Source organism: Centroberyx affinis, unplaced genomic scaffold (genome assembly GCF_046629955.1).
Source record: "Centroberyx affinis isolate AG114_WGS23_722 - 3 ecotype Tasmania unplaced genomic scaffold, CSIRO-AGI_Caff_v1 ptg001768l_1, whole genome shotgun sequence".
In the NCBI taxonomy this organism is placed as follows: domain Eukaryota; kingdom Metazoa; phylum Chordata; class Actinopteri; order Beryciformes; family Berycidae; genus Centroberyx; species Centroberyx affinis.
Genome location: NW_027280163.1, coordinates 24,641 through 40,000, shown reverse-complemented (window position 1 = coordinate 40,000; position 15,360 = coordinate 24,641). Strand labels below are relative to the sequence as shown.

The following is a 15,360-nucleotide window of genomic DNA, read 5'->3' as shown; positions in this document are numbered from 1 at the left end:
AGCGTAGATGCGAACGATTTACATAAGCGGCAGCAGGTCTCCTCAATGTGTTTCCAATGTCTGAAGCTGGAGTCTCATCCGTTTCTAACTCGCTCGCTTCTTCAGCTTCCAAAGCAAGATGGACCTCTGGATGATGTCATCGGCTTATTAAGACCACATTACAGTTTTGAGCAAAACAGATGGGAGTTTTGCCAGTAAATATGAACAACGCTCACAGGAGGTGTTGGTGCTGCTGCTGGAGTATAAGGACAGGGTGTGTGTGTGTGTGTGTGTGTGTTGTACTAGTGGGTCTATTGGGCCTGTGTACTAGTGGGTCTATGGGGACCTGTTGCTGCTGCTGGAGCTGTGTGTGTATGTGTGCGTGTGTGTTTGCAGCTAGAGCCGTAGGGACCGGAAGTGTATCATGGCGACACGCTGACCTCACCTCAGGAACAGGCAGTCTCTGTTCCCTCCACTGCCTGTCCCACCCTTTGGACACACATACACACACACACACTGGCCTTGATGCCAACAAATGATGCAGGAACTCAGATACAAGTCCACGTGAGATAATCTGAGTGGAGGGTGGGATTTAAGCACACACATAGAAACATACACACACGCAGACTGAATGACTGTTCATGTGGGTGTATCACGGCTACATAATTAACAACCATTACAGAATTAGCAACCATTATCGTTTCATTGAGCAACAGATGCTTTGGCCCGTGTTTCGGAGATCAAGTCCAAGTTGTGATGGACAAGTGAAGCAGAGGGGCAAACTTTCCCAGTAGAGAGGAACAGATTAAGAACTAATTCACATGGTAACTGATGCATAAATATGTCACTCTTTATAAGGGCAACCTAACTTTCCCCTTACAGAAAAAGATTATTCAAGATTTAGCACTTTTACATTATAGCTGTGGGTCATGTATGTAAATTCCTGTAAGGACCTGAGATTCCCTTAGACCAAGACTGTGATTGTTGCCAATGAACAATTATGATATTCTTCAATGGGAAACCTAAGAGGGAACTTTTCATTGTTCATCTGAAGTGAGTAGCCTGGCCGACCACAGTGGCCACAGTGGCCACAGTGGTCGTGATGTGAGAGCCAGTCACATTCAGGCAGAAATCTGGGTTATCCAATTCTCACGGTCATTACATTTTTGTTCCTAGTTCCACTTCATCACTGACTGGAAGATGGAAGAGAGAATTATTATGACTGTGTCGGGATTTCCTGAATTATATGACTTATCTTTGCCCGCTTATAAAGATCTTGACAAATGAATTCATGTATGGAGGAAAGTCAGAGATTGTTGGTTTTCCTTGTGTGTAGCGTTACTTGAAGTAGCCTTAAAGGAATAGTTCACCCAAAAATGAAAATTCTGTCATGATCCACTCACCCTCATGCCAGTTGAAACACAGGTGAAGTTTGTCCATATAACACTCAGGGAGGCTGCCAGCACAACTCCATAGCAGCCTTCTCCAAAACAACTGAAGTCAGTGGGGACCAGTTCTTCAGAGTTCCAAAAAGACCTACAGTATATTTACACCATCATTTAGTGCAAATCTTAACTACAGCTGATTGATTTGCAACAAATAATGGTGTATAGGTCTTTCTATTCACAGTGTGATTGTTTGACTGTTTTTGTTTTGGAACTCTGAAGAACAGGTCCCCATTGACTTCAGTTGTTCTGGAGAAGGCTGCTACAAAGTTGTGCTGGCAACCTCCCTGTGTGTTATATGGACTAACAAATTTCACCTGTGTTTCATTTGGCATGAGGGTGAGTAGATGATGACAGAATTTTCATTTTTGGGTGAACTATTCCTTTAAATATCTTAGCTTCTAACTTTAGCTCTGGTCGGCTAAATACATAATGTTAGCTTGCTAGCCTAACTACCCCAGTACATCCAAACAGCTGTAGCCACTTAGCTAGCTAGCATGCTAGAGTAAAGCATCATTTCAAGATTACATTTTCCAGACACATGATTATAGATAATATTTGTACAAAATGAACTGAAGAAAATGATGAAATACAACATAGGTCTACAGAAACGAATAACTTGAGATTTTGCTCGACCAGTGAAATGCCCACAAGCATCGACTTTTGACGACCACAGCGAAGCGAGGCGGTCATGCTTGGCCTCCGTACCCTTATGGAGACATATTCCCATTATAACTGATGGACAATCACAGTATTCTTCTGTAATTCATCTATTATAAGTAAGAGGACCTTCCCCTCGGGGGCAGTTCTGCCGGGTGTCCTCAAAGACCATCTGCAGCTACGGCTGAGGTCACTGTGTCCAGTCCTGTAGTCAGAAATGTACCACTGCCACACAATGTCCATCATTGTCTAAATATCAAGACTATTTTTAGAGGGAGAAGAGGGGGGGAAGAGCAAGAGATTTTCCAGGGGTGTGTGTGTATGTGTGTGTTTCTCTGTCTGTGTATTTACATGTGTATGCGTAAATCCCTGCTTGTGCGTGTGTGTCCGACCCCTCCCTCGGTCAATCCGGCTACTGTTCTGCGACGGCTGGCAGACGGGCAGCGAGGAAGAGGAGGGGTTTCTGGTTAGAAAGCATCTCTTTGACTCCAGAAACCCCTGGTTCCTTTTTTTTTTTTTTTTTTTTTTGCCAGACGGCTAAAAATATAAGAAAAAGGGCCTTCTTGTGTGCAGCAGATGTTGTCGAGGAGGTGGGGTCTTGTCCTGGCACACAGGGGATTCAGGCAGGGAAGAGGAAAGGGAAGGTTGTCCTTTTCCACCGCCTGTCTGCAGGGATACGCGTCTGCACGTGAGTGTGTGTGCGTGCGAGTGTGTGTGTGTGTGAGTTTTCTTCCTGAGGTCTCAGGTAGCTGTTTACAGCCAGTGTCAGTTCTGTGGAAGCTGAGGCAGGTCCCAGCTGGTGGAGGCTCTGGGAGATAAAGTAGCTAAAAGGAGGGATTTGTTTGCTCGTCACTAATTGTCAGTGGTGGGAGATGGATCCAGTTTGGTGAATATTGTGGCTGTTTGACTGTGGATATGTGCAACGAAAGTGTGAGTGAATAGATGAATGAATCAAATGTTATTTTTAATGTAACATTCTCTCATTCTCTTTTTCTTCTCACGCTCTTTATCTCTCTCTCTGGCAGCAGAAAAGACCTAAACACAGCTAATAGTTTCTTTATTAGGTCAGAGAGACAGTATTGAATAACACACATGTCTTACCAGAGGAGGACATTTTTCATCCATTACAGCGGCGACAGTAATTACTATCCTGAGGTCTGGACCCGGTCTCACAGGTTGTTTTCACTGAGACTCTACCAGCTGTTCTCTGCTTCCTCTGTTCAAGCTGTAAAGCCTCGTCCACTGTGGCTTGTTCTGCTGAACTCCCAAGTTGAGCCGACTGGTATTTGGCTGGATACTCAACGCAGTTTGTGTGCTTCCCTGATTAAGCCGCGCGTACAGTGGTAGTCGTTGTGGAGGTCCCGCCGTGCTGCAATGGCTTAGCATTCGCACTGTAAGATTTTCTAAATAATTCCTCTCGGGGCTTGTGTAACAAGTACAGCAGCAGTGCAGCAGGCTTGTAAAAAGTGGGACCGGTGCCACTGGAGTTTCCAGGCCGAACTCAGTAGAAGTTTTCTGTGTTGGATTGGTAGGCAGCATACAGGACATTACAGGACAACAAATTTCTTCCCACATTGCAAGAATAAAGAAAGATTCTGAGCTTACAAGTGATGTATTAAATATGTTTTGTGTATGTAACAATATGTTACACCACAATCGCTGTTACTGGTACAGTGTGAATATTTGAAGAGTTTTGTTCCGAAATGAGAAGAAAAATGACCCCCACTCTCCCATATTGACTGCTGGCATGACAGTTAAGCACATTATGGGTTAGTATTGACATTAGGATTCATCTTAAGACATTTGCTCATGAAAGGAGGAGAGAACTGTGTTCATCTAACTACAGGGGTAGCATTTGCATTTTACATTTTAGGCTTTTGGTTGAAGGTCTTCGGTTTATTGTCTTACCCAAGGACATTTTGACAGGACACGGCTGTTGCAGGGATCAAAGTTTTGGCAATGGGACAGTCACTCAAGTGCTAGGCCACCCTGTCGCCCCAAGTGATTGGGCAATGCCACAGCTCACTTTGAGGGGTAAGCGTGGACAAGCAGCACAGCGATGGTTGACTGCATGCAGTAAAAGTGGGACTTGCTACTTAGATGGCCACATCTGCAATAAGAGCTTGAGAATTAGAATGCTTGTTCTGCTTAAACCAACTCCATGACAGCAACGAGACCAAAAGTCCTTAATTTACTGTCCGGTCACCTCACGGAAACCACAGTGTAGCAGCTTATACTGGTGTCCATCCATTATGAGACCTTCCACAGCATCCAGTAGCAGAGTCATGTATCACTGTCTGACCATGATTGCCTGTGGTCGGACTGTATGGCAGTCTTGATTGTGTCTGAAACAGGAGGAATGTTGCCAGCCTCTCCTCTATGTGTTTATCTCTCAGCCCACATCACCACTGTGGTTGAGTCGGCAGTAATTGGGTTGCTTTATTTAAACTCACCGTGGGCCCCTTGTGTATACTAGTGTGTGTGTATACTCACACACACACACACACATAAGACTATCACGCGTGTTCATAGATGTGAATGAGCACGGACACACATATGTATGCATGCATGCAAACACACAGCACCACAACATAATTGAGTGTGGGAACAAGACCCATCCACAGACACACACACACACACACACACAGGCTAGTCTATGGATACTGCTAACTGGTCGACCTAGTGGTTTTTGGTCTGTCTATCTGTTTGCAACTTCTAAGGTCCAATAACAGAAGAACTCTTGGTCTGGTGGACATTTCCATACAGGCTCAGGTTCAATGGTCTTGTGTGTGTGTGTGTGTGTGTGTGTGTGTGTGTCAAGGTCTGTATCTACTATCTAGCATGCTTGGTCAGTGGGCATAAATGTTGAGATAGAGGGGCTGAGAGGCTGAGAGAGGAGGACATGAGGTAGTTAAATTGGTCATGAGGCGAGGCAAAGGGGCGATTGTTTTGTATGGGGTTCAGGAGAGGGTGGACTGGCAGAAAGGAAAGGAGGCCAAGTGAGGGATTCATGAAAATACAGGATTAAGATAAGATAACATGAAACTTTAATGGTCCCTGGGGGGAAATTAGATAGTTACAGCAGCAAATAGTAACAGGATACAGCAAAGAAAAATACAATAGAAATAAGAGTCGGGTGAACCTAGAAATATTTGAATGAAAAGTACCAAAATATAGGAATTGCAGGATGTGCAGGGTGTGCAGGATAACAGCAGTAGAATATACTGAGACACAAATGAACGAAAAGTATGTACGACTTAAAAATATTCAATTTCCCAAAGCAAACACGGTTTCGGAGAGAGGGCTGTCACTCCCCCCAACCGCACCATATTACATAACACACATCACCTAACCCACCCACTCACTCCACCTCCATCCAGGGCGCTGCGGCTGTAGCATGTGCAGGCTACAGCGGGCCAGCGGCCGCTGAACGCGGCTGGCAGAGGGCGATGCCAGGCAGGCAGCTGTCCAAACACTGTCCGGTCCCGAGAACACAGTCAGAACAGGAGGATAATGGAAAAGTGTGCAAACAGCCCCCTTTTTTTGTTGCCAAGGAGGAAAAGCACACAGGGGAAACAAAAAACCCTTTATGTGTTCGTATCAGTTTAATTTCCCAAAGCATTGAAAACGCAGTGTGACAGAGTGGTGGCTGTACTCACAGCAGCGGAGGATCGCTCGCTTTCAAATGGCTGCTTTCATGCACTGATGATGATGATGATGATGATGATGATGATGACGATGATGATGATGCTAATGGCGTTTGCGTGTGTGTTTGTGCTCATATTTGCATGTAGATGAGTGAAGACACACAGCCAAAAGTGTTGAGAGAAGCATTAGGTAAAAGTATTGGGTCAAAAAAATAACATGACTCATAACTGTTGACTCATCTACATATAAACAAAATGACCTCATCTACTTCTAATTGACATTTTATGTTATGAGTATGAGTCGAAAGAACAGGGTGTCAGCTTTTGACTATATGTATTTATCGGCCTATATGCCAAACTGTTTTAAAACAAAGCAACAGTAAACATGTCATCTCCCACCGATTATGCAGTTCCTCTCTGAGCCAATCAGCAACCAGTATGTCGCCTTGTTGGCCAATCAGTGTCATTTTGAAAATGCTAGAACGCAGTGGTGAGATGCATCATTCCCCCAAGTTTAATCAAAATTTGATCAATCCATTACATTGGGGAGTTTTTTTTTTTGACTGGACGCACACCAGTTTGCGTAATATCTATCCGAGCTTCTCTGAATGACACTGCACATAGGTGAGAGCTCTTGTGTCCACATGCCCTCACCTTTTTTTTCCCCTTCCTCCTCCCATTATGCATCCATGCGTGAAACATGCTAAGCTATCCCCCTACTTAGCCCTTGGTCATTAGCGTTCTCATGTTCAAAGCCTCCATAGAGTCACGTCAGGCCCAGTGATCTGTGGAGCTGATCCCATGTTGGGAGACAAAGAGGCACTCTGGGCGGGAATGGCACACACACACACACACACACACTCACACACATACTGACATACACACTAACCCGCAGACTGACGCACAAGGGGGAGAGAGAGAAATAGAGGGAAAACATACTCTTTCTCTCTCTCTCTCTTTCCCAGACACACACACACGTTGAGAAATAGAGATGAACACACTCTCTTCTCCAGGCGCACACACACACACACACACACACACACAGGATTATAGTGGGGTATGGGTGGGCGGGAACCTCAAGGATTATTACTGGAAGACAGTTACACAACCAGAACAGAAGTTCAGCAGGCAAGAGGGAGTACAGAATGGATACACACATACACACACACACACGCTCAAACACACATGTTCATGCACACAAACAGGAATGCAAATATGTCTGTATATATAACCGCAAGCATACATGCCATCACACAAATGTTGGACATGAGACACCATGCAGACACCCACACACACACACACACACACACACACACACACACACACACACACGCCAAAGTACGCTCTCCTCTTCTTCACCTCATACATACAGGTTAGAGCTGACAACTCTAAGCTCCTGCCACTATTACAGCCCAATAACTCACCAGCTTTCTTTCTTTCTTGCTTTCTTTCTTTCTTTACTTGCTTTCTTGTGCGTCTTGTTTTCATCCTGTCAGAAGTGTATCGAGGGTTACCAGAAGGGATTTAACATTTGCCAAGTCAAACCATTGGCCACGGGTCAAACAGGGATTCTTACAGGGTTTTGAGAGTGGGCGGCTCCACGGGCTGCATTACCACGTCTGGTCATGTACTGGGTTTCTAACAGAGCGTAAATCTTCTTTTTTCTCTCTGTGTGTGTGTGTGTGTGTGTGTGTGTGTGTGCGCAGACGGGGAAGGGAGAGCCCCACGTCTTCAAGGAGAAGACCTTCAAGAAGAAGCGCCAGTGCAGTGTGTGTCGTCAGTGTGTCGACAACGTGGGCTCCTTCTGCAGAGGTAAACAACCCCCAACACACACACACACACTCACACACACACACACACACACCACGACCACCCACCCCATCCTCTTGCCCCGTCTTGCTGTTCCTGCTCAGTTGTATGCAATTAAAGCCCCTTCAGACTCAGCACTTTTGGCCACAATTTTACTGTCCCAGACCAACATTTTTGTGTTGTACTCAAATTCTTAGGTCGTGAATGATGGTTTGCAGTCTTGGTTGGTTCATTTGTGACATGGTGGGGGTCAGCCAGGTGCCTCTTTGTCAAATTCTAGGCTCCAAAAAACTTCTGGCATTGTCAGGTTTGTGGCGTAATCGCGGATCGCTGTTGGTTTTACAATTTGGTTATGACTTCCTCTGACTGACCGAGAAGAAAATGTCAGGCGATGACGACGCGCTGGTGTGCGAGTGCAGATGTAACCAATGAATATGTTGAACCAGAGAAGAAAGCCATAGGTGAACAAAATGACATAGGGTGGCTTGACAAGGATAATATCAAGATTTGTACTTCGCACAGCCTGGCATGCAATAAATACACAAGACGATCAAAAACAGACAGTCTAAAGTTAGAACGACGGGCTAAACTCACCGCATCGGATGTAGAAAATGAATTTTGGATGCCGAGTATAAATAACCGAATAGTTGAATCAAGACAGTAATCATTTTGTCTCCTTTCTTCCCTCCCTCTTTCCCTCGCTCCTCCATTCTGCCCTGGTACAACTCTCCCTCTCCCTCTCCCTCCTTCCTCCTCTCATTCTTCTCTTCTTAGTATGCAAGACAGCCACTCACAGGAAATGCGAGGCCAAGGTAAGGATCAACTTCGCCGCCATACTGTGAACAGTCTTCAGCAGGCTGATATAGTTGGGGGTTTTTTTTTTTTTAAACTTATTTTTTTATTTGGTTATTTCTCACTTCCCCTTTTACATCAAAAATATTTCAACATAGGTTAACAGTTTCCTTTACAAGGGGTTACAATTGAGATAATGAAAATAATAATAATAACAATACTGAAAATAACTAACGTAAATAACACAAACATATCAAAACAAAACTAAACATGGGCTATAAACAAGTTCACCTCACATAGACACACATATTCAGTCCAATATACAGAAAGATATCCATATTATTTATCTAAAAATAAAAGTATATGGTCGTTCCATTATCAATCCCAATGGTCCCCTATTGCCTCCATTAATGGTGTCCATCTTTCTATAAAAATGTCCCTCTGTAATCTTAGCATATATGTAATTTTTTTATACTTGGTTTTTTAACCAAATGAATGCAACTTCATAGAAGTTTTGTCAGTTCTGAAACAGAAAATGTACCTTTTTTCTCTCCGGAATATCTGCCTGGTTCCACTTTCAGCCATCTTTACCATCTTTCCCAAGTCATTCTCTATAGAACAGATCCAGATTTAAGTAAACTGTAAGGGGAAAGAAGTGGATTACAAACATCTGCTCTTCTCCCAATCTTCTCCTTATGTTCCCTAAATTCTCAAATGGAGTGGTCGTCCCCTTATGAATTAGTAGGTTGTTATGCTACTGGAGTGTTAAAAGACTCATGACATTTGCAGTACGAGAGCAGAAGTCCTGAGGTCTCTGCTAATATGAAGGCCGCTCTGTTGCATTCCTCCGAGCGAGCAGCGAGCCGAGAGCCTCGCCCCGAACCCCACACTGCTGCCTCTGTGAAAGGGTCATTGATGGAGGGACGGTATAATGAATAGACGGAGGGATGGAGCGACGGTGGGGCGAGGTGGGGGAGAATGCCAGCCGTGGCCGGAGGGGTGAAGGGGGGAGACTTGGCAGGCGGCGGGGCGAGGGAGTCGAGCGCCAAGCGTCACTGGGGCGAAGGCATGTGGCAGAGACGGGCCTCGCTCCTCTGCCGTCCCTCCATCCTCTCGCCTTCTATCTGAGGAGAGGAAGAATCCCGAGGAGGAGCTCAGGGATGAAGGGATGGCTTTGAAAGGGCAAGAGCAACAAGAAAGTCAAAGCGGGATTTCAGGCTTTTCAGTACAACTTGTCATATGGGTTGTCTTGTATCCTCAGCTGGATGATTTCTTATAGGTTTCTTTGATTCTGGATTATTCTTTTTATCATATGTTAGATATGAACATTGATTGATTTTGACCCATGAAAGCCTTGGTCTCAGGCTCCTAGTTTAGGATCATATAGGTCTCAGTACAGTATGACATAAGAGACAAAAATGGGCTCAGATTATCATAGATAATCAATCATAAATAAAGCAATAATGAATGAAACCAGTATACAAATGTTGGTCCAGATTATAAAACAGTCATTTGTAAAAGTGGTGTGGAAATCAAGGGCATCATTCCAAAACACTACATGTCAGTTTTGAAGAAAGAATTGTTGATTTGATTTTTCACCTCTCAATATGTCAAAGTACAGGTTATTATTGCTATTTTTAAGGGCTCAAGATAGCTAATAAGTCCAGTAATGCCAGCAATCATATCATCAGAGTGTCACATTTTTCAAATCTGTATCTCTTTTTTGAGTGAAACCCTTGAAATGTAGAGTATCAGATCATAAAAAAGATAGATTAGAGTGGTAACGTCGGACTAATTTTATCCACTGATGTCGGTGCCGGAGAAGTTGAATACACAAAGGAGCAGGATGTTGTTTGATAGCCTCACTGTAACTGTCTGATGTCTGGTTGTTGTTGGTAGTTTGGACAGTGATATCCATCGGTTTGGCCCAGGAAGGGAGCGGTCCGATAAGGCAGGGTGTGGGAGTCTGGCTGTAGTGACCATCTCAGCTGTTATCTAACCTCGTGAGCGGGGGGGGGGGGGTTTGAGACGGGACGGAGGTGGGGTGGCATCCCTCTCTGATAATGCGAATTATGAAATGCATCCTCCTTGTTGACTGAAGATTTTAAACTCAAGGAAAACAATTTGGGCCACCCTCCTTGTCAAATTTGAACAAATCATCCACTGCTCATGAGACCGGGAGACTATTTATAGTCCTAGTTAATTACCAGTTTATTTGACTGTGATCTCTGCTCTCTGGCTCCCAGCTTGATCAGCTGCATTCATCTTTTTTATGGAGAATACAGTATCATTTAGGAATGGGACGATATATCAAAATTCAATATATCGCAATGCAAAAAAGTATTGCGATATCAGCTACATTTTATTCTGCTGTAGTAATCACCAATGAGACGGCTTGCCCATCACAATTCACAAGCTCTCCATCCAAATTATATTATTTACACTTTGTAATGACACTTTAAAATTGTTGTTTACATTCAAGCGAGCCAATGCTATCGCTAGAAAGATTTGTGGCTCATAAATAAACAGAATTCTGCATTGTCATAGTTTGTTGTCATTGAACTTTTATTATTACATATTTTATTATTACATTGTATCATGGTTGTATTGAATCATTAAGCCCATAGCACATATTGAATCGAGACAGTTGTTACCTGTGTTACCCGTGTTATTAGCTCAAGGTGTTTGCTCACTTGCACTTACTACACATTTGGCAGTTATTAACTACAACCTTGTGTTCTTGAATGAGGTAAACCATCTGTACCCCGCTCCATGAGCATATTTACTGTGTTTATGTGTGTGTGTGTGTGTGTGTGTGTGTGTGTGTGTGCGTGTGTGTGTTTTCTGCAGTGTTCGTGTGTTTGTGTGCCTCTGCTCACACACAAACACATCTGGAGGTCTGCTCCCTGTCATCTGCGAGCCACCCTGTTCTCAGCGGGAATCTATTTACGTCACCGGCTGGTGTTGCCGTAAGCTCGGTGACAAATCATCCCGTTACCGTGGCGTCCCGTATCCCGTCAGTGGGTCTTCTCCAGTTCTCTGGAAAACCCCCTAAACTTTTCCTAAACTTCCTCCCCAGAAACAAAGAATAGTGACAATCTGACTGGCTGGGTTTCCTTCACCTTCTTTCCTGGTCTTTCCTCTGTTTCCTCTCTGTACATTTCATGCCAGTTTTCATTTTTTTTTGCTTCTCTCTCTCTCTCTCTCTCTCTCTCTCTCTCCCTCTCTCTCTCTCTCTCTCTCTCTCCCTCGCTCTCTCTCTCTCTCTCTCTCTCTCTCTCTCTCTCTCTACTCTTTGCCCACAAGGTCAACAGCCTCCAGCTGGCTCATCTCTGTTTTATAAGTCACACACACACACACACACACACACACACACAGGCGCGCACATACAGAAGGCCAAAAACAGCTTTATTCCAGCATGTTCTTCTCTCAGAGAACAGTCCCTCCTTATCTTTGATCCCAAGTGGAAAATTTAGTCCACAGGGAACAGGGGGGGTGACTGGGGGCCAGGGGCAACGAGATGGAGAGATGGATGGAGAAAGACAGGGAGAGAGGGAGGGGGAGAGAGAGAGAGAGAGAGAAGGAGAGGGGAACAGTGGGAGGAGGAAGGATTAAAAGTCAGTGAATGTAGCCCATGACGAGCTGACCGGCCTGCCTGTCTAATTAGGCAAGAGGAGGCATTTCCGCTGCTCCGGGAGGAAACCCCGAGACTGTTTGACTGACTGACTGTCTGCTCACAGACAAGTAGAGTCAAACAGGAGTCAGTCTACCCCCAGTGATATCAACTCCATGACTGTCTGGCCGACTGCCTGATTGACTGCCTTGTCTGCTTGGCTGACTGGTGGACAGGCTGACTTGGAAAACCCCACATTGATATCAAATCACACTGACTGACTGGTGGTCTGGTCGACTGTCTGACTGACTGTAAGGCTGAATGGCAGACTTACTGGGAGGAATAGAAGTACAAGACTGATATGAAACCTTTGGACACTTAGTGGCTGACTGACTAGTAGACTGATTGACTGGCAGTAGACTGGCTGACTAACACAGTAAGTGACTGACTGGCTGAATAACTAGTAGCCTGAATGACTGACTGACTGATGCAGGCCAAGCACAACCACTTTTCAAAAGTCATTGCTTGTTGGTGTTTCACTGGATGTGTTTTGGGGACAAGCATAAGGAAATTCTCACTTTGTTCAACATTATTTATAGAGACCTATTGCATGTTTTATAATTTCCTTCATTTAATTTTGCCCAAATATCCATAAGCATATGTATGGGAAATGTAATGGTGATATTGTGCTTTAGTGAGCTAGCTAAGTGGCTACAGCTGTTTGGATGTGATGAGATGGTTAGGCTAAGCTAACAGTTAGCAGCTTTTAGGCTACCTCCACTAAAGTTACATACCAGGAAGACCAACAGTCTCCAGCTTTTTGCCTGAATGCGATTGGTTTTTGCCTTGCGACCATTGTGCTCATTTGCATAATGTTTTTTTTTTTCAATTTCTCTCACCTATCCCATTATGCTGTGTGCACAGTTATTCGTTTCTCAATGGAGGAAAAATGTTCGCCTCATGAAATTGTGTCTGGTCTGCAACTACTTTAAGTAACACTGACTGACTGACTGACTGACTGACTGACTGACTGACTGACGAGTAGATTGACTAACTGGCTCTCACACTGTCCAGTTTACTAACTGGAAGAATGGTTGAGTGACTGTTGATCCGGCTTACAGAGAGCTGGCCAGGCTAACTGCTGTTTTGCGGTGTGTGTTGGAGGCGTGGAGCTGTGTAGTACAGTAATTACAGTCCCTGCTCACCACAACTGAGATCTGAATCCCTGTCTTCTCCTCTTTGTATCAAGACTCCTCCTCGCCTGTCTCTCCTATCAGTCCTTTTATCTGCTGGACTTGTCAAAATAGATTTCACATGAGGCTGAGCTGCCTACTGTTTGCACTGCCCACTCCTCTTTGCAAGAAGAGGATGTACAGTACAGCAGAGATAGATGGAGAGGAAGCGGGGGAGGATGGAGGGATGGGAGGCCTGCTGTTTTCCTAACCCTAACCCTGTCATCAGGACAGCCGTGGTTGTCGTCCTGCCCCCAGCCCCACTTTAGTTTTATAAAAGAAAATGCACACTAGATGAAAGAGAGAAGGAGGAGGGAGAGGAGCAGCAATCTACAAACCTCCTGCTACTTTTCCTATCTCTGACACTGTGTGAATCCTGCTCCTTGACCAAAGCTCTGTTTTATTCAAGGTCATGATACACAGAGAAGATTGAAAGTTCCAACATGTATGGAAATTTAATATATGGCCATATAATGTATGTTACTGCATCTGAAAGACGCTAAGATATATGCTACATACAGTATATGTTGGTATATTGGGATCTGGGCAGACATATGGTACATATACAAAAATGGCCAATTCTTACATATGTGACATATATGGGCATATGGCATTTCCATATACTGTAGGCCTATATATCTGATTTCTATGTGGGTAAAACCCTATAATTTTTTTCTGGCATGAAAGTAAACTCACTATGGAATAGTATTGACATTTAATTGTGTGTTAAGGCCTTTGCTTATGAAATAATGTTTTAGTTGATATAATCAATACATATCCGTTGTAAACATTTTGGATAATATAATCACTTGTATTATTCATTTTGAGCCAATGTAACATTTTCCCAACACACACGACCAACAATGTTGTGTCATATAGCCAACACTGCTATACTATCTATACTGATTTTACCCCAGTTCTGTTGAACATCATGTTTCCCCTTTACACTTCTAACAAAACTAACCCTTAGATATAGGACATACAGTAGAGACAGAGGACAGGAAGTGGAGGATGAGGAGATGGAATGATGGAGAGATGGAAGAAGTAGCACCATGGCCCATCTTCTCCCATGTTTTCCTAACCTACAGCTCAACATCACAGCTGCCCCAACATCCCCTCTTCCCCGCTGAGTTCCTCTCTAATAGAAACCTCAGGGTCAGATCGCTTCCTGGTTGTTCCAGTGATGTCATCATCACTGTAGGAACATGTCACTCACTGCCCGGCCAGTCTGAGCTGTAAATTGGTTTCCTAGCTGCTGTTAATAAATGTTAACCACAACTTTGTTTGAATGCTGAGTTTAGGGGTTTTCAACCATTACACATTCTGACATTACATGTTCTGGGAATTCATAAAGTGTTCCCGATGCAAGATCAAAACCATTGCTGATTCATTTAAACAGCATTAGCAACCTGGTAAATCTTTTCAGTAAGTGGCGGAAAGTATCACAGAAATGTTGTATGGGGGCGAAACTGAGTGACATCAGTCATGAGTAATCCTTCTTTAGCATTTTGTGGCCTTGTTTTGGAAAGCAGGCCTTTGGTTTCTCTCCTGCAGGCAAAGCAGTTCACCAAATACTCATGTAGTCAGCGTGACTCATTCGGGATAATGGGATCCGACTGTATCGTTTTAACATTAGCCGGAGTACTGTTCCTCCTAACTGTTAAGGAGTCACCACGTTATCACAGACGGCTCTGGTAATTGCCGAGATAGGCCGGCTTGTTTTGAGTTCAAGCTGTCCGTGTGTGTGTGTGTGTGTGTGTGTGTGTGTGTGTGTGTGTGTCAATGCAGTGAGTGTGGGCCGAGCCACAGAATGAACGAGTGAGTGAGTCAGAGCGATGTTGATGAGAGTTAAAACCACAAGCGTGACAGTTAACTTTGCCAGGCTGGGACACTGCCAACCAACTGTATGTATGTGTGTGTGTGTGTGTGTGTGTGTGTGTGTGTGTGTGTGTGTGTGTGTGTACCGGCAGGAGGATAAGCCTGGCTAATTGGCCAGTGGGACTGGTCTGTCCACCCTGAACACAACAGGAAGAGACAGTTGGGATATCAGCGTCTTAAATATTGAGACCCAGTGTAATGTAGGACAAGCCAGATATCTATTTTAGTGAAATCCACCTGAACTATATGTATTGGATTTGAATTATGGGTGCTTAAGTTATGACAAATCCATGAGGAAAAGTATT

General features: G+C 44.2%; 1 protein-coding gene across 3 annotated transcripts in view; it reads left to right on the top strand.

Annotated features, from left to right (window-relative positions):
• tns2a (tensin 2a) overlaps positions 1-15,360 on the top strand; it is a 49,445-nt gene that overhangs the window by 10,020 nt on the left and 24,065 nt on the right. For all 3 annotated transcript variants that reach the window (XM_071529116.1, XM_071529115.1, XM_071529117.1), the window contains exons 2-3: positions 7,438-7,543; positions 8,315-8,352. In XM_071529116.1, the coding sequence (XP_071385217.1) occupies positions 7,438-7,543; positions 8,315-8,352 (144 nt within the window). The remainder of the gene's footprint in view (positions 1-7,437; positions 7,544-8,314; positions 8,353-15,360) is intronic.